Source organism: Phallusia mammillata, chromosome 4 (assembly GCF_965637545.1).
Source record: "Phallusia mammillata chromosome 4, kaPhaMamm4.hap1.1, whole genome shotgun sequence".
In the NCBI taxonomy this organism is placed as follows: domain Eukaryota; kingdom Metazoa; phylum Chordata; class Ascidiacea; order Phlebobranchia; family Ascidiidae; genus Phallusia; species Phallusia mammillata.
The window spans coordinates 15,131,184-15,148,399 of record NC_137255.1 but is presented as its reverse complement, the minus strand read 5'-3'; the positions used below and the strand labels follow the sequence as shown (position 1 = coordinate 15,148,399).

Sequence of the window (17,216 nt, the reverse complement as noted above, 5' to 3'; positions counted from 1 at the left end):
TTTAGAAAAAGTTCGTGGATCCTCTCATCGTTGAATGACTTTACTCAATTGTGGATGATGGGCGAGGGGGCGCTGTCGATGACATTGAAATTTAGATACAGGATGGAGCCAAAATGTACTGTGGTTCTTATAATGGACAGTTTTGTTGGCACAAATATCTATAGTGCTGTGGCAAATTATAATTTATAACGCGCTTTGTATCAATTGCCGGCGCTGGCGAATAGTGCCGAATACAAGTTGTTATGAAAGGGGACACCGTACGTGGCGGCGAATGCATTTCGGGGTGCAGACGGGGGCCGGGCTTTGGCACGCATAGCGTGACGTTGCAAAGGCAAGATTAGGTTACTGCTGAAAGTTGTGAGCGGCGCGGTGTAACGAGCAACACACATTGGACGTCACCACATGGACAGAAGTCGGTTTCCTGTCCCGACACCGGGGGGCAGGGCGACTGGGGCGAGGGTTTGGGCACGAGGGTTGTTGACGGTTCCGCTGCATGCTGTGAAAGTGAAAACTTCACCCGTGTGGGGTAGGGGCTAGTCGAAGAAGTTCATGCTGCCCTGTAGGTCACAGATACAATAGCCCCGTATAGGACAATGTACCGTTGTTGTTCATACTTCAATCGTATATTTTTACAGTAAATTTGGGTGGCCTCTTTGATCAGAATAGTACAAAGAGAACAAAATTTTGAACGACACATCTTAGATTTGAAGATGAACATACATTTATAACTGGGATCACCCCTGAAGCGTCTATGCAGATTTCATTTGGTTGTAAACGACTCCAAATTGTAATAAATAATACCAGGGATTTTTTTGTTAGCTGGGTGCGATGGGTTAAATTCACCATGCGGAACTTTGGATTTAAAAGACATGAAAATGGAAACGGGTTGGGCCGTTTCTAAGTTTACCACCGCGTTTAATGTGTATTGGCACAACAAGCAAGCTACTGTAATGCATTTTATAAATACTTATATAACGTAGGCTGTAGTGTGTCATGGACTCGTGTCTTTAGATAAGTTGGGAGTCTGTGGCCTAAACTATGATTGATTTCACCACTATATATCATGCCACACGAGGGGCAGAAACTGTGGCAAAACCCATCCTTTCTTGATACGTAAAGGTGGTTTAAAGAACGAACGGTGTACATAAAAAAACCTCATTAATGTGGTCAATGTGTCAGAAAACCACCTATTTGGTTTAGGGTGTATAACAGTCTCTCGTAGGTCAGAAATTTCTGTCAAGCATCAAACATACCAAAATTCATCCGGTACGTCACGTAATTGTTTCATTTAAAAAAAAATTAATAAATACATTTCCTTTCCGGCGTTTAGCCTGTCTCCCGAGAAACTATATCAAACAATGTCGAAACAATTTGATTAACAAGTCTTTCATGCACAGTTTATTTTAGATAAAATTTAACAGAAAAACTACGCTGTTTTTCAAAAAGACATAATATTTTATGCAGAAACATGAACACAACCATCTAAGGTCAACTTTGAACATTACGAAATATTTCAAATTCGCTAATCTATCAGAAGCAAGTGAAAGAATTTTCGTACAGCAAACAGATCACAGGACGAATTTGTCAGGCTTAAAAACCTGACTCGGTGTAAACAGCTGTGACAAGCGAATAACACAGGGATTTCTTAGTAAGTCGCGGCAAAGAAAACAAAACGCCAGTGTTTATAAACATCGGGAAAGAGATAGAGTTAGATTCAAGTTGTTAAGCCAGTGTTACCAACCATCAGGCCCAAAAAAATACATTTATCAAAAACAGATTTAGTGTTTTTGTCATTTAACTAAGTTTTTCATATTTCATGTCTTTAAAATCGTCGTATGGCAAGATGAGGAAAAAACATCTTTATACTGCTAATCCTGTCGCCAAAAGTATTCTGGTTCAAAGAGAATGAATTTATGTTGGTGGTGGCCGAAAATTGTAACTGAGCTATAAATTATACGTTTTGTGTCTATTTCTCCCTATAAGGTCATGGAGATTACAGAGAAACGGTGCTTTGTTGGTTCTATTTTTAGCCATTGCTTGTATGACTGACATTCCAACCTTTAGCCGACTCAATCCTATGGAATAACGGCGTTTACGGAGTGTAACGACTGTGCAGAAACCTTTATTAAACCGCCCCGGAACAAAATGTAATTCAGGGTTCGCTCAGTGGCGCTGCTTTTGAAATATTAAGGTATTTGACTTGATTGTTAATTTAATTATTTTTGTACGGCCAACATTGTTGTTTCTACCCTTTGATTGGCGACATGTTCTAGTTTATCCAGCTACAGGCAGTTTTGCAACCAATCTGCTATTAAATTAAAAATTGTAAAAGAATGTTCGGACTGTGGCCTAGGCTAGGTCACTCCAAGCGAGTGTTTTTTACTGGCAACTGCAATAAATAGCTTCAAACATGAACATTAAGTTGAAGTTGTCAATTCTGTGGCATAGTCTAGCTGTATAGCTGGGGTAGGCAACTTTCTAAACGCTGCATGCCAAATTAGTCGCTCTTTTAAAATGGCAATGGCCTGGCGTGCCAACATTTCTGTGTAAAAGTAGTGGTTTATGGTGCCAGCTGATTAAAATCAATAAAAAAGTAGCCACAATCGTGCATGTGGCTTATGATTTTTAAGATTTACATCATAACGAACTGAAAACCAGCAGTGTATTAGTTTAAATTATTTTAAAAAATACGTGAAAACGAATTAGCAAATCGGTAGCCGTGCCATAAAGTCATTTCACGTGCCGGGGGTTGCCGACCCCTGCTCTACAGCGTTCACACGAGCCCGAACGATCGTACTGCTTTGGCTAGTTGTGCATGTTTTCGCAAAAACAGTTCGTTGATTGGCTTCGTCACCTTGTTGAGTTTGTATAAAGGTCACGGTAGAACATGTCATTTTTGCCGCCTGCACTGTTGAAAATGGTTTGTCTTTCAACTGATGAACACTTCGCTGTAACTTTACACCCATTACACCCACCCGCAAGTGGGCGCTACTGTGCGCCATTGGTCGTTAGCACGCAATTGTGGCGTCATTTTAGGTCGCAGTAATAAAACGTCGCATGCTTGGCTGCGATAGGCAAACAGTAATCGCCCTTAGTACTTGACCTCGCATAGTTTGTTTCTATCTGCGCGACTGGTCTTCTTTGTACTTAACAAGAGTAGGGCATAGTTTGGATCTTGACGCCTGAGTTTTCGGCGCTAGATTGGAAATTGACACTTTGGACAACTTTGCACAGCCGGACGTATCCAAACGTTTTGTCCGAAATCAGCAATAACAACGAACCTATACAAAATTAAACGCCAGGATATTGAGGTTGTTTCAGAGCCGTTTTTCATTTTACTCCCACCATTAAGAGCTAGGATGAAAACTAAGACGTCCAGATATAAAAAATTGGATTTATACATTTGCTGATTTGAATAGTTTGAGAGCCATTCGGTTTTGAGCAGCGTAAAGCGAAGTCCAGTTCACACTATTTTTAAGTAATCACTTCGTGATAGTGCCAAGGCGTCAATTACTCAGGTTGCTACAGTTCAACCAGTATCCGAAGTGGTATCCAGATTACACAGTTACACTTGACACTCCCAATTCTACTCTAGTTTTGTAGCTTTCCGAGGTCACCAGCGGTGTATTATCCTAAACAGGCCCCAGAAATACGCGCTTTTCCACCATGTAACACATTTGAAAAACAGTAATTCTTGTTCTTGGACACCATTTCGAACACTAGTTTCGTATGTTAGCAGGGCATGAATACGCAAATTCGATGCTCGGGTCAATTTGTGCACCTGCACAGCCAAGCACCGGGTTTTGGCTCGACTCGGCCCATCCCTAATAGTAATGCTTTAACAAACTAAAAATCAATATGAGCGAAATACATAGGTTTTAAATTAAGAAAAAGGTCAACGCAAAAACAGTTACTTCCAAAATAGCTTGCGAGTTGAGAAAATGATATGACAGAAACATTGGTACAATGTCTGAATTGTAAAACGGTTTTGACAGGAGTTTCCCGCACGAATTTTTAGACAACACTAAGCGAATAACTTGACTTTTACATATCTAACGTTTTGCAGACAAAGGGCCTTCAAACAGGTTTTAGTTTATCCAATAACTTGTTTCAACCTTTCCCATCTTAGATTGTCCTAACAAAATGCAGATCTTTAAGCAGACACGTATATGTTTAGCTAGTTATCGTATCAACTGGTATATTTAAACAGAGATGTAGACTTTTCGCATGAACATAGCTGCAAGTAATATCAATAGAAACATATCGATTAAGTGGCGTTCTTTGGCACTCACAAGACACATTTACAAGTCCGATGGATTCACGAATAATTACCCCAAATCGAGTTGGCTTACGCCTGGGTAGCATTCACAAGGCAATTGAGGAACTCCAAGAAAAGAAACAAACGGCGATTGTTACCACAAATACATTTATATATCTTTGAAACAGAAAACAACTAGGGTTGTATCAGAAATCAACACGTCTTCCTTACTATCCTGACTAGCCAAATCCAAAAACTTTAGTTCAAAGGCGTTTGGACCAGAAGCGATTTAGACAGAAAATCGTGTTAGGCTTGCTTAGGTAAAGCGCCAGTAAAGTAAGCCGATACAATGGGAGGTGGGGGATGAGATTGCGGCTGGAATCTCACGTTGTTCGGGCGAGCGATGGTTGCCTTGTTGATCACCTGCAAAGAAATACAAAAAATGTAATGATTAAAGGTGCAAGGTGAGGAAACCGAAGACATGCAGGTTAGGTCGATATGCATGGGGATTCGAGCAAGCACCGGAGCGATTGATCTGTTTACGAGCACTGGACGACCGGCATCCGAACTAATACGAAGAGATGCAAGCCCGCTAAACACAAGCGTTCTACTTATTTTTGCAAGTCTGGCCTGATTTAAGGCTTGTAGATCCTTTGAATTACTGTACCTGTTGGCTGAGACGGCTTGAAGGAACATTTGTCGGTTTCGTGGAAATGTGAGTTTTGGGCGGAGAAGGTGCGCCACCTGGCGACATGCTACGAACTGTGATGACGTCAGCCGATCGGGCCAAATACTTGGGGTCTATCGAGTTCTCGCTGCTTCTAAAAAATAATGATGTTGTTATTTTGCATAATTTTTTTTGTAAAAAAATAGGTTGGTTAACACAGCAAGACTTCGATGATGAAAATTGTTTTGTTTTCAGCATATGTAACTTTTTGTTCTGGATTTGAATCAGAACAATAAAGATTAATTGACGGATATGAAACAAGTGTTCCGTTTTTGTTTGGAAACGTTGCAGTTCACCTGTTTGATTACAAAATGAAACAAAGCTAATGATTTTCTAATAGTGGTAATGTTCACATAACCCAAACCCGACTACGACAACAAATATATATTAGATATGTTTGCACTCGCAATAATGTTGCAGCCAGGCTTTTTATGCAACTTGGCAAACGGCAAACATATTTCATGCAAAGCGACGGGCGCAAACAACAGTAGCAGCGGCAGCAGCATCGGTTCCGACGACAGACAAGTGGTAAATCTTCGACCCGAAACTAAACATAACCAAAGTCACTCACTTCGCTAGCGGTGATTGATTCTCCTTGTCCTTCTTCCCGGGGTTGTAGACAACCTGGGGTGTGTGGGTGACGTTGGGTCGGGGGATTCGAGCACCCGGGGATGACGAATTTGGCTTGGCCACGTGATGCGGCTGGTTGAGCTGCTGAGCACCAGGGCTGGATGATATGGGTATTGGAGTGTTTTGTGACACAGATATGTGAGGAGGGGTGGGGTTGGCGCCAATCGGTGTGCTGTAATGTGGCTGTAAACAACGGGGATTTATTTTACCAATGAATGCTTATCAGTTTTTTTGCTGCATAATTAAGCCTTACATATTTGAAAATAAATCTTATTAAGCACAATCATCATAACCGCTTGACAAAACTTTGCAAGCCATAGTAGATAGTTGACCACATTTAAAACACTTTTTAAATAATTTAAACGAAGAAAGGATATTTCCTACATGTAATGTCATTTACAACATACATAACCTGTTAGAGATGTGCCAAAACTGCAAATGTTCTGTTTGGTCGAGCACCGAGCATCTCACTTTAACGCTCGGTGCATTATGACGTCACAAAAATCCCCTTTCTACGTTTTAGCTCTACAAGGCCTCTTACGTCATCGGCGGTGTTTTATTAAGCTGTACATGCCCATAAAGTACGCGTTTTTCCACCATCTAGTGCATTTGAAAAATCATTCGTTTTTGTTCATAGACACTCTTTCGAACACTAGTTACATATGTTGGCAGGGCATGAATATGCAAATTTAACGCTCGGGTCAGTTTGTGCAACTGCTCGGCCGAGCACCGAGCATTACAAACAACAATGCTCGGTACCGAGTACTCGGGTTCTGGCACGGCACGGCACTTCCCTATAACCTGTTACTCTGGGTGCACAGCCTATTTAGATACTATTAATGACCGCAACACCGCTCCTTTGTCCACCAACAACCCAGTGTCTGTATGTATTTTGTTTGTAATTACTGATGCAAAGAAATAGATTGATCTTATAATATCCATCTAGACATGCCTAAAAGTTCAGATCAATATTCTACTTTATCCATTGATTAGGCTGAACAATTTGGCAATCAACACTAACTGTCAATGATGCCGCCATTTATGTTGTTACGTTGTATGCACATTATTTGTTTGCATATGATAGGTGTATAAAAGTGTGACATGCTCTGGTTTGACTGCACCAAAAAGGATGACTGCCTATATACATAAAACCACAATTGTGTTGAAAACTTACAGTTGTGCGATCATATGAGGGAAATGCACCAGGTGTATGTCGGTCATATGAGTGTAATTGTTGTGCAGGTGCTGGGTGAGGGTGATGAGCTTGCTGTGGAGGAGCATTTCGACCCATGATTTGCCTCTCGTTCAGTTGCTTGTTTAACCAATTGATCACTAAATAAACAAAAATACAACACTTGTAACTCAAATCTAAAGATATGTATCCCCCAGCCCGTTCTTGATAGACAAAAACAACCAATAACCACTTTTTCAGTAAAATCCTATTTTTTCATAAACTTAAACTTGTCAACAGTTTTCACATTTTTACCATTTTCATTTGTTTTTAGCAGTCCTTTGCTTTCTTCTAACTTTTCAAGAGTAACTGTGACTTGATCTTTTAGTCTGGCTACTTCCTCCTCACATTTCTGCAACAACAGATAAAATTAAGATAACATAAAACCAAAAAATTACATTACAAGTCAAACCTTTAAAGTGGTGGACTTTTCATCAATTTCTCTTTTCATTTTGTCAATAGCTTGATCCTTTTCCCCAATTAGATATTCCTGTCTCGTGGTAACCTCATTCTTGATTTTTACTTTACTGATATAACCCCTTCTTTCATCTTGAAGTTTTCTAATAATTTCATTTCCCTGTTCAAAGCAGTGGATAAGTAATTTGGGTTTATTAAAATATGTAATGAAACTGCTTTTAAAATATGGATTCAAACATTAGAAAAAGTATTGAAAAAGAGGCCTAATGTATAAACATCATGCACTAGTGAAATATTTTGTACTGTATTGAAACAAATAGTAGGCTTTTTTAGAAATTGAGATGTACTGACCTTTTGCAATTCTTCAGACATTTCTTTTACAGTTGCCTCAAGTTTTCTTATTTGCCCTTGTTGTTCAGTTTTTCTCTCATCCAGTTGATCTTTCTGTTGTTGAGAGGCATCAAGTGATGATGTGATCCTGGACACAAGCTGCTCCTTGTCCAGTAATTCCTGTTCAAGCACAGCTACTCTTGTTTTCAACTGTTGAATGCTTTTGTCCTGAAACAAAAAAAATCATAATTATAAGGTTTTAAAATGCACTAGTGGTAGTGTTATTTATTTCAGAGGTTGTCTAAATCTTACATGGCAATTTGGAAAAAAACATGTCAAATTGTTGTGGGAAAAGAAACGCAGCAAATGACAAACAAAAGATTCAGAGCATCGGAGATGTAGAAATGAGTATCCTCAGCCAATTGAAATATAGCAATTTTTAACATAAATAACATAAATGCTATGCAGACCTGTGCATGTCGCTCAGCATCAAGAGAGCAGTTCTCCCTTCTTGCTTGCTGCAAATCATTTCTACATCTCCGATGCTCTTCCTCCAAAGAATTCAGTTTTGTTTTTAGTTCCCTTATGGTTGCTTCAGCTCGATACCTTCGGTCTGTTAAATCCTGCAAAAGTACTGTTTTGCATTTTTGCAATTAAAACTACCTAAATTCTTCAGATTTAAAATATTTTACATTTAGTGCAAAATAAATTTACTTTCAGTTTACCAAATGCCAACCTTGTTAATGTTTTCCAGGTCAGAAAGTCTTGCTTCCTTTTGCCTAATTGCTTTTTGATATCCGACCTCACTCTCCTTTCTTTCTCGGTCATATCGTTGCTGCAGTTCTTCCTGAATCTAAATAATAAGAAAATAGTATTACCTACCAAGACAAACATGTTATTCCTTAAACAAAAGCACAATGCTGGTGTTTGTAACATAAACTTTACAAAAGTAAAGACACAAAACTTTAAACTAAACTTTAAAGTTTTAGCCATGGTAATAAAGTTAATAATGTTTCCATACTTTAAGTGCCTTTTCTCTCTCTAGATTTAATTCCCTTGTGTGTTGGGTAGTCAATCTCTCTGATCTACCCCCAGATTCAATCCTAAGCTGATCCAAATCCCTAGACCTGTCTGATAGCTGCTGTCTTGTTTGTTCCAACTTATGCTTTAAATCATGTTCAGTTTGCTGTAGTTTTTCCTCCAGTGTCCTCTGTCTTTCCTGTTCGAAAAAACAAAATTACAAATAACTCCCTTTAAACAAATGCATTCATTTCATATCATTATATTCTCAAACCGTAGCCCATGATTAGTTGTAAAAACAGGGTTAAATATAAATTCCAGTACAACCCAACGCATTTAACTGGAATCATCTGCATTAACAATTATAGCAATTTAAAAAAATAACATGGTCAATACTTGCTTACCATAGAAATCTTCAAGCAAGTTGCAAGATACTTCTTGACATCACTGTCATTTCCAGGGACGAGATTCAAACACAGGTGGGTAAGATGTTTAAAAGGATTTGTTTCAATCACTTTTAAGACTCCATTGCCAAAGCTCATGCCACCAAAACCACCACATGTGTTTTCATCAACATCAAACTAAATTTATAATTGACAAAAAATATTTGTAGTAATCTTTACTGACAAGTTGCATTGTCCAATAAGTATGTAAGGGCTTACTTGAAGCAAAAACTTTGGTGTATCTCTCATTTCTTCACTGTAACATTGTTGCAACAGAGCAATAAAACGCTGGGGAAAAGCACTAAAGTCCACCAAAAGTCCTTGTTGAGTCTTTAAGCTAAAACAAATTCAATGATTGTGTTATTAGATGCTTTTACTACTGCAGAAACACCAACATGCATTTAGTTTTTTCTACAAGATCAGGTATAGTTATATTTTGCACCACAAGCCTCTGATATGGCACAAACATTACTTTCCCATTAGTTCTGATGTTGTTATAGATTAACATAGAACACCAGTGGAGCTTTGTAGCCATTTTATACAATTTTCTATAAAAACTGGTGCTGTGATATAAATTACTGATTTAGAGTATGTGGTATTATTGCTATCATCATTTCAATTAATGTAACTTGTCAAAACCTTTGAAAATCTTCTTCACCGAGACAAAGATTGTACAGGAAAAAAGGATCTTTATCATCTGTTAGTCGAACCAGCAAATCTTTTCTGTGTAATGGTGACACTGTTGTTTGTACTTCCACGGTAATCTTGATGAAAACTTGCCTAAGGAATAAATTAACGAATGTTAGATAAATTGCCATTTGCTGCATTTGGTTGACATGAACTCCAAAACTACTACAGCAAAGTAAGACGTAATAATAACATGGTCAGCATGCAATAAAAACTTAACGTGTATGCTTGTGACACTGCAAAAATCTAAGCACAAACATACGAACTTACTTGTCCTCCGTGTCCTGACATTTTAAATTAACTTTGTGCGTTTCTGAGTACAGCGTCTCCGTCATTTTTTTCAGATCCTTAAAAGTTCAAGTAACTGTTTTAACCTACACGCAAAGCAGCCGTAGTTTTGCAGCTGGCCTCCAAATATAAAAGACAAACCAAACAACTTTTACCGTTTACAATTCCTATTTGCCGCGTTTGTAAAATTACCTAGATCGCCAACGGATATTTCTCGGTTGAGTAATTTGTTGTGTAAGATTTCTATAATGTCTCGGCATGTCCAGCGGCAGATAAATATATTATTGTCGTTGTTCACAAATCTAGCATTTGTTATGTCCCAAATATTGTTGTTAAATTGTAAATATTGTTATAAATTATCAAGTATTAAAACTATACTCCTTGTTCGAAAAAAGACATAAATCTAAACCAGGATTCGCAATTCGACAATAAGAAAATAATTTGATGTAATAGTAACAACATAAACAGAGAGTTTACAGTTATTACAGGACACTTTGCCAGACGGTAGAGCTACTAACACTGAGCTTCAGCTTTGGCCCGGCCTGATAACTTCTGGTAGGTGGCGCAACAGAGCATAGGCGTTACCTACCAGAAGTTCTCAGGCCGGGCCAAAGCTGAAGCTCAGTGTTAGTATTTCTACCTTGCCAGATAGCCCCTGTTTTTTCGTTGTCCTTGCTGTTTACGTAACCGTTTAACAATGGAACTGTAATGGTAAAGTGACGTTATAATTTGACTATAATTACAGTTATATAGTGTTTTAAACCCCAACAGATTGTTACTGTTGTGTGAAGAATGCAATACAAAACGGTGTAACTTTACTCAGGTGTTATGCCTCAAAGAACAGAGAGTGATTATACTGAGCAATTTCAGATCCTCCAACCGAAAGCATGGTCATTGACGATCATTGTTTACGACAATAAATAACTGAGAATTTTATTGGTCTTTAATTATGTTTGGTAGGTGGTTCTGTAGGAACTGAGGTTACCAGTTAGGCGAAATACATCTATTCCAAGCAAATTCATTATTGACTGTTTCAGTTGCTTGGAAATCATTTTTTACTCTCGGCCTTTTAAACTATTTAATCTTTTATTTTATTTTACATAGTTTGATTATAAACTTAAGAACAGGCCTACTGATCTTTATTTCTTTAATACGGTGGTTCTCAATCTCTCCTTTCAAACATTCGTCAATAAATCGTGGGTCTCATTTAGTAACCTCGGGCCCCATGCTCATCAAAAAATCCAGACAAAAACTTACTAAGCTTATTGTTTAGGATCGGCTTTTTCCCCAGAATCGTTGAATAAGTGTATCAGTGGTTCTTAATAAATCTACTTTTAAATAGTGAAGTAGGCTATTTAAGTAACGGTAATCGGTGGCCTCAATGTAAATACGAAACTCGAGTGGAGAATAGTCCATAAAATCAAGAATACGAATGCACCTCCACAAGTAATAAATCCAAGTCGAAAGATATCCACAACATACTCATAACTGTTACGAAAGAAAAGTCACAATAGCAAAATGGCCTGATGTGAATGTTTCTATAGAAACACCCGTGGCTCTCAAGAATACAGCTCGTGCCATGTTTGCATAACCTATACTTCGTCATGCTCTAGCTATTTTACCCAGTAAGCTTTGAAGGTCAAATGAGTCTGAGTCTGGTTTGCGTTTTACTGTTTTATCTAACATTAAAAACCAAAACAATTTGACGTCAATTTGACGTGTCTCCAATATAACTTCGTCAAATAACGGGACTATGGTTGCTTTCGTCTAATGTGGTAACGTCGAAACCACATGTTGCACTGCAAGGAGCCAGAAGTCGTTCTTATTATAGACTGATTATTGAATGACCATCCAGTCAAAATAGTGTGGTAAATATAAAACAAAATAGTGTGCTAAAGTACAACTATACTATACACTGCAAACTCTCCTCATATAACTTAGTCACGGTAAAATGACAGTAGGCTATACGTTATGCCATGGTATCGAAATAGCCCATCTCACAAGCCGAATGATCAGTGCATTACAAAATAAATGTAACAACCGACAAAAAATAGCCTCAAGTTGAACAAGTAATTTGTTTTACATTCATACACAATTGTATTTGCGTTTTAGTGTAAGGGTTTCTCAATGACACAGATACTGACAATCATTACAGGTCAATAACACCAATAACAAGAACTAATTGCTTTTAAACGTGTTAGCCTTTTTGTCAAAAAAATCACAATAGAAACAAAATTCTTCGTTTCCTTATTCCAACAGAGATCTTTAAGAATTCTTCTGAGCGACTTTGGTAATGACCTGTAAAAATTTGAAAAAGACAACGTTTGACACAATTCTACATCCACAATTTGGTACAAATAGCAAACTTACGGTTTTGATTTCGCAGTATTCCTTCAGACCATCTTCTCCCATTTCTCTTCCAATGCCAGACTGTTTGTATCCCCCGAATGGTACCACGTTGGTCAAACCGTAATACGTATTTACCCTAAAAAACGACAAGGATATGAAAACCCTTGGTTTAATCTTTAATGCAAGTTGTTGTTTTCGTCTCGTTTTCATATTAGCCTGAGAACCCACTCTTTAGCTATACGAAAAGCTTTATAACGCAAACTTTTCTTGATGCTTAACCACAAGCGCCATATATGCTTGTAAAGTCCGTTAACCCGTATATAGTTTGTTCAACTGCTTACCAGACAACACCGGCTTGTACTCCATGTGCAACCGCCATCGCCTTGTTAATGTCGTTCGTAAAAACCGCCGCAGCCAATCCGTAGCAGGTGTTGTTGGCACGTTTAATGACCTCGTCAATTGATGTAAATTTTAAAATCGGTTGCACTGGTCCGAATATCTAAAAAGCAACAACAAGTTAGAAATAAAACAAACAAGAATGTATTGTTTCTTACCTCTTCCTTTGCAATTTCCATTTCGTCTGTGACGTCAGAAAATACGGTGGGCTCAATGAAATGGCCTCTCTCACCGATGCGGTTGCCCCCGCACAAAAGTTTAGCCCCCTCTTTCTTACCGGATTCGATGAAACGCATGACTCTGTTCATCTGCGATGTGTTGATCTTTAAAGGCAAAACAGCATAATCTAGTATTGTAACTTTGCAGTTTCCGGCATTTTGTAATAATATTGTAAAACGATGTACAAAACCAAATCATTAATAATAAGTTGTTTATGTCATCCATGGCCAAGTAGCCTATATTGACAACTTCACCTATTAAAATGTCATGTCAACACTGATTGTTCCAAACAACGTATTTACGCATAAGTATTATAAATCATCCGCGTGAAAGTAATGGAAAGAGGTAAACCTGTGCTCCTTGTTGTGTCGACTCCTGCCAAGGATCACCAACCACACGATTTTTGGCTTTTTCCACACTTTTCTCTACAAACTCGTCGTATACCTTTTCCTCGACGAATATTCGAGAGCCCGAGCAGCAGACTTGACCCTAAGAGTAATCAAAGTATGAGTTTACCGAAACGTTTGTCGATATATCTTAAACTACCGACAACATTATATTCAATAAAATAAATTTCTACCTGATTGAAGAAAATTCCATTGTGACTTTTCTCAATTGCTTCCTCTAGATCAGAATCAGCAAACACGATGTTAGGACTTTTTCCTCCCAACTCTAAACTACATTTCTTCAAATTGCTATTTGCTGCAGCTGTCATAACCTTTCGTCCCACCTATAACACAAAAAATTGCGGATACAACATTTGCATTATTTATTTGTTTTGATTTAATCCTCGTCTGTTAGTTTTGTTTAATACACAACTAATAATACGCCAAATCCTGTCACATTCCATAAGCTATCGGCGATTTTGGTTTGGTTTGGGAAAACCAAAAATCTAGGACATAGAAGTCGGTCAGTGGATTACAGTGTTGGGGACTTTGGTAAATGGCGGTTGACATTTTGCGGAACAAGGGAATCATGTCAATACACTTACCGCGAGCGATCCGGTAAAAGCCACCTTGTCAATGTTCATGTGCTCGGAAATAGCTGCTCCCACTGTTGGTCCGTAGCCTGGTACAACGTTCACCACACCAGGGGGAAATCCAGCCTAGGAAGTTATAAAACAGATTCACCAATAAACTTCGCAGCAATGATCGTCATATGTGAAATACTTTCTTTGTGCTGGTTACATACTCTTTGAAAGTGTGCAAATAAACTTAACCTCTTGCCATACTTGTGTCTGGCGTTACATGGATTGTTAGGGAAAGGCTTACGTGATTTATTCAATTAATGATTATGACTGTATATTGTGAAAAAGATTAGCCCCCAGAAAAATTAAGCAAATAAGGTTGAAAACAGGTTAATTTGTCGCACCTCCTTGATCAATGCACACACGTGAAGAGCCGACAGTGAAGTCTCTTCCGATGGTTTCATAACAACTGTGTTGCCGCATGCAAGAGCTGGAGCCAGTTTCCAGGCTTGCATGATAAGAGGAACATTCCATGGGATAATTTGCCCGCAAACTCCAATCGGTTCGTAACGTGTGTAGCAGAAGAAATCGCCCTCTGAAGAAAATTCTTGTTGGTAGGTCATGATAACGCAGGTACCGAGATTAAAGAATCATTACATACCCATAGGAACAACCTTTCCATGGATTTTATCCGCCCAACCAGCGTGATATCTATAAAAAATATATTTATTGTTATTATAGGCTACCTAATTCCCAGTGAAACGCTCTTCTATTATGCCAAGTACTTTAGTAGCGAATGACTTTAAGATGAAGTACATATCATGTTTACCGCCATCATTACAAAAGGGTGCCGAATGTTTGCTAGCTTAACTTACTTGTAGCAAGAAATGGTCAGACCTAAATCCACATTGTACGCCTCTGCATAAGGTTTACCGTTGTCAAGTGTTTCGAGACTCTGAACACATAACGATTGTTGGAAGTTACTTGGTCTAGCCAATTTGGGCACAAACAATTTCTATGAAAACTCAAAACAGGCGAAATGGTTTCTTGCAATTTTTTTTATGAGATACCATCACATGCTCCTGAAATTTGGCTAAAAGATTCGGAACTCTTGGCTCTGTTGATGACAGAGCACAGCGAATATCTTGCTCAACTTCAAGACGGTTGCGCTGCTTGGGACTTCATATTTACAATTTAAAGTTGTTGTTTTGCAAATATTATGTTTTTTTTAAACAAAGCACATAATATCTACAGTATAACAAGACAGTAGAATCTTTTCAAATGACCTTGTGGCCCATTGAGAATGTCTTGGTGGCCTAGTACTGGGCCATGGCCCACAGTTTGGGAACCACTGGTCAAGGCAAACATCAAACTTACTGCAAGTATTGCTCTATCCCGCTCCATTAAATCTGCAAGTTTCATCAGTAATTCGCCTCGTTTGGATGCGTCCATGGTTCGCCATTTTGAACCTAATTCAAAAGCTTTTCTGGCGGCAGCAACGGCTTTATCCACGTCTGCCTGCAAATTTATCGGTCGTGCAAGCAGAATTGTTAAATGTTAAAATGTTACCAAATGGGTAATTGTTGTACCTTGTCCCCTTCTTGTACGTCACAAATTTTAACCTCGGTTGCTGGATTGTATGTTGCAAACGTTTTACCACTCACAGAATCCACCCATTCGTTGTTGATAAAAATCTATGGTAAAAATGATGGTTAAATGCGGCCGTAATTACAAACATAACTTGCAGTTCGCGTGTATTTACCTGCTTATATTGCAGTGTGGGATTGACGATGGCCGGTGGAATAGACATGACTTCAACCTGTTTCGCAGTACTTATTTTTTAAACACAAGTTAATTTGGTCAACTATACCAAAAACGGCGCAAATAAAAATACGCCAAAAGAATTGATTTTATCAAAACACAGCAAGAAACTCATAACTTAATTGAAAAGAATTAACAACCCCAAAAAAATCTTAAACTTTTTGGTTAAATCTTTGCGAAAACAATTAAGATGGCTCACAAAAGTCCTAAACAAAAGTCAAATTTTGGACAACATTGACAGTCTGCCAGAAAACAAAACTTTCCCTTCTGGCAATGTTTCACACCACAGTTCTTGAAAAAAAACTGTTGCATGCGAGCTGTTTATCGAATGTAAACAAAAAAACATGATTTACATTTGGCACAAGGCTGTACAAGGATAACTATTTCCCATTTACGTGACAAAACTCATACACCTTGTAGCCTTAATTCACCTTTGCTTTTCAATCACCCTTTTGATGCCTTTTGGCATGCGACACCCTTATATAAGAATTTCTACAGTCATTGTTTGGCACAAGCCATGCGAGTAAATATCGCGTTAATCATTTACTTCAACACCCGCGGTTGTTCAAACAACACAGGTTGGTATAAGCAGCTATCTCGTCACGTTTCAGCTGTTTTCGATGAGCTATCAACTGTAAAGTGCCTGGTCATGTTATTTTGTGAAGATTTGCCATCCGTTTGTATATTTCTCTTTAGTCGGTACCTTTGTTAAAGTTGCAAAGTCATTTCGCAAAGTAAATTTGCAACATCACCACCGCTAAACCTTTTTAAACTTGAAAGTCTCAAGTCCAAAGTCCAAAGTCCAAAGGATAGAAATGTAGGGCATTCATCACGATGATCCCGAAAATTGTTGCAATAAAAGTATGAAAGTAGTGGTCACGTGCTTTGGGCACTTGGAAAGTTTTACCTTTGCAAGATTTGTCGTTAGCATGAAAATCATATTTTTTACGGCAAATGTCGTTGAGCGGTGTTACTTTACTGTTTCATGTGTTCTTATTATTCAGTTAATACTGAAAGTCCACATTCAGTGCCGTTGTTCCGACACTGGTTCATATTCCCTGTTGTGTAAAAACAGCCTCACTATTGGATGGACTGTTGCGAAAACCACTTATTTAGAAATAATTGCGAAATCCATTGCAGCAGATATTTTGTGTTTCATATTTTGCAAGTTTTTAACTTATAACAAACCAACAATTTATGAGAGTAAAGGGAGGTAATGTTTCGCAATGATCCCAAGAATAAAGATATATATCTATACTTGGCAAATTCTCTGTGTACATGCTATGTATAAGGCGCTAGTGTGTGCACTGAATTGTTTTGTGACGGCTTTGTTACATTAGGAAACACAAGCAAATTTGTAAAATAAAATGTGCACGTTTAAAAAATTCTAATTATACAAGAGGTTATGGTTTGTATGTTAGTTTGTGTGTCAC

At 38.2% G+C, this 17,216-nt stretch overlaps 2 protein-coding genes across 3 annotated transcripts; both read right to left on the bottom strand.

Moving 5' to 3' along the window:
- Positions 1 to 3,857: 3,857 nt before the first annotated feature.
- LOC145224475 (uncharacterized) lies at positions 3,858 to 10,227 on the bottom strand. 2 transcript variants are annotated; one of them, XM_080090977.1, is made up of 14 exons: positions 10,014 to 10,227; positions 9,696 to 9,836; positions 9,276 to 9,393; positions 9,018 to 9,194; positions 8,615 to 8,812; positions 8,330 to 8,446; positions 8,064 to 8,216; positions 7,615 to 7,821; positions 7,259 to 7,423; positions 7,102 to 7,198; positions 6,790 to 6,947; positions 5,557 to 5,798; positions 4,926 to 5,079; positions 3,858 to 4,681 (listed from the first exon to the last, which is right to left on the bottom strand). In XM_080090977.1, exons 1-14 carry the CDS (start codon positions 10,076 to 10,078, stop codon positions 4,565 to 4,567), a joined length of 2,109 nt encoding a protein of 702 aa, XP_079947103.1. In that variant the 5' UTR covers positions 10,079 to 10,227; the 3' UTR covers positions 3,858 to 4,564. The 2 variants fall into 2 exon arrangements, with proteins under 2 accessions (XP_079947103.1, XP_079947104.1); XM_080090978.1 differs by having other exon boundaries at positions 4,926 to 5,076.
- A 1,856-nt stretch (positions 10,228 to 12,083) lies between these two features.
- On the bottom strand, positions 12,084 to 16,244 carry LOC145224137 (aldehyde dehydrogenase X, mitochondrial-like). The gene is made up of 13 exons (XM_080090571.1): positions 15,725 to 16,244; positions 15,552 to 15,656; positions 15,340 to 15,480; positions 14,838 to 14,917; positions 14,624 to 14,673; positions 14,367 to 14,557; positions 13,987 to 14,100; positions 13,576 to 13,725; positions 13,347 to 13,484; positions 12,935 to 13,099; positions 12,722 to 12,879; positions 12,402 to 12,516; positions 12,084 to 12,329 (listed from the first exon to the last, which is right to left on the bottom strand). The coding sequence occupies exons 1-13, from the start codon at positions 15,770 to 15,772 to the stop codon at positions 12,297 to 12,299; spliced, it is 1,488 nt and encodes a 495-aa protein (XP_079946697.1). The 5' UTR covers positions 15,773 to 16,244; the 3' UTR covers positions 12,084 to 12,296.
- Between the last annotated feature and the right edge of the window lie 972 nt (positions 16,245 to 17,216).

Bases quoted from the DNA above. Each gene is read 5' to 3' on its own strand.
- LOC145224137 (XM_080090571.1), bottom strand. From the start codon at position 15,772: ATGTCTATTCCACCGGCCATCGTCAATCCCACACTGCAATATAAGCAG. The intron at 13,100-13,346 runs GTTTACCTCTTT...TTGCCTTTAAAG, and splicing joins CGACACAACAAGGAGCACAG to ATCAACACATCGCAGATGAA. The intron at 12,880-12,934 runs GTAAGAAACAAT...GTTGCTTTTTAG, and splicing joins TGGAAATTGCAAAGGAAGAG to ATATTCGGACCAGTGCAACC.
- LOC145224475 (XM_080090977.1), bottom strand. From the start codon at position 10,078: ATGACGGAGACGCTGTACTCAGAAACGCACAAAGTTAATTTAAAATGT. The intron at 6,948-7,101 runs GTAAAAATGTGA...TTGTTTATTTAG, and splicing joins GCTAAAAACAAATGAAAATG to TGATCAATTGGTTAAACAAG. The intron at 5,799-6,789 runs GTAAGTTTTCAA...CGTTGTTTACAG, and splicing joins CCTCATATGATCGCACAACT to CCACATTACAGCACACCGAT.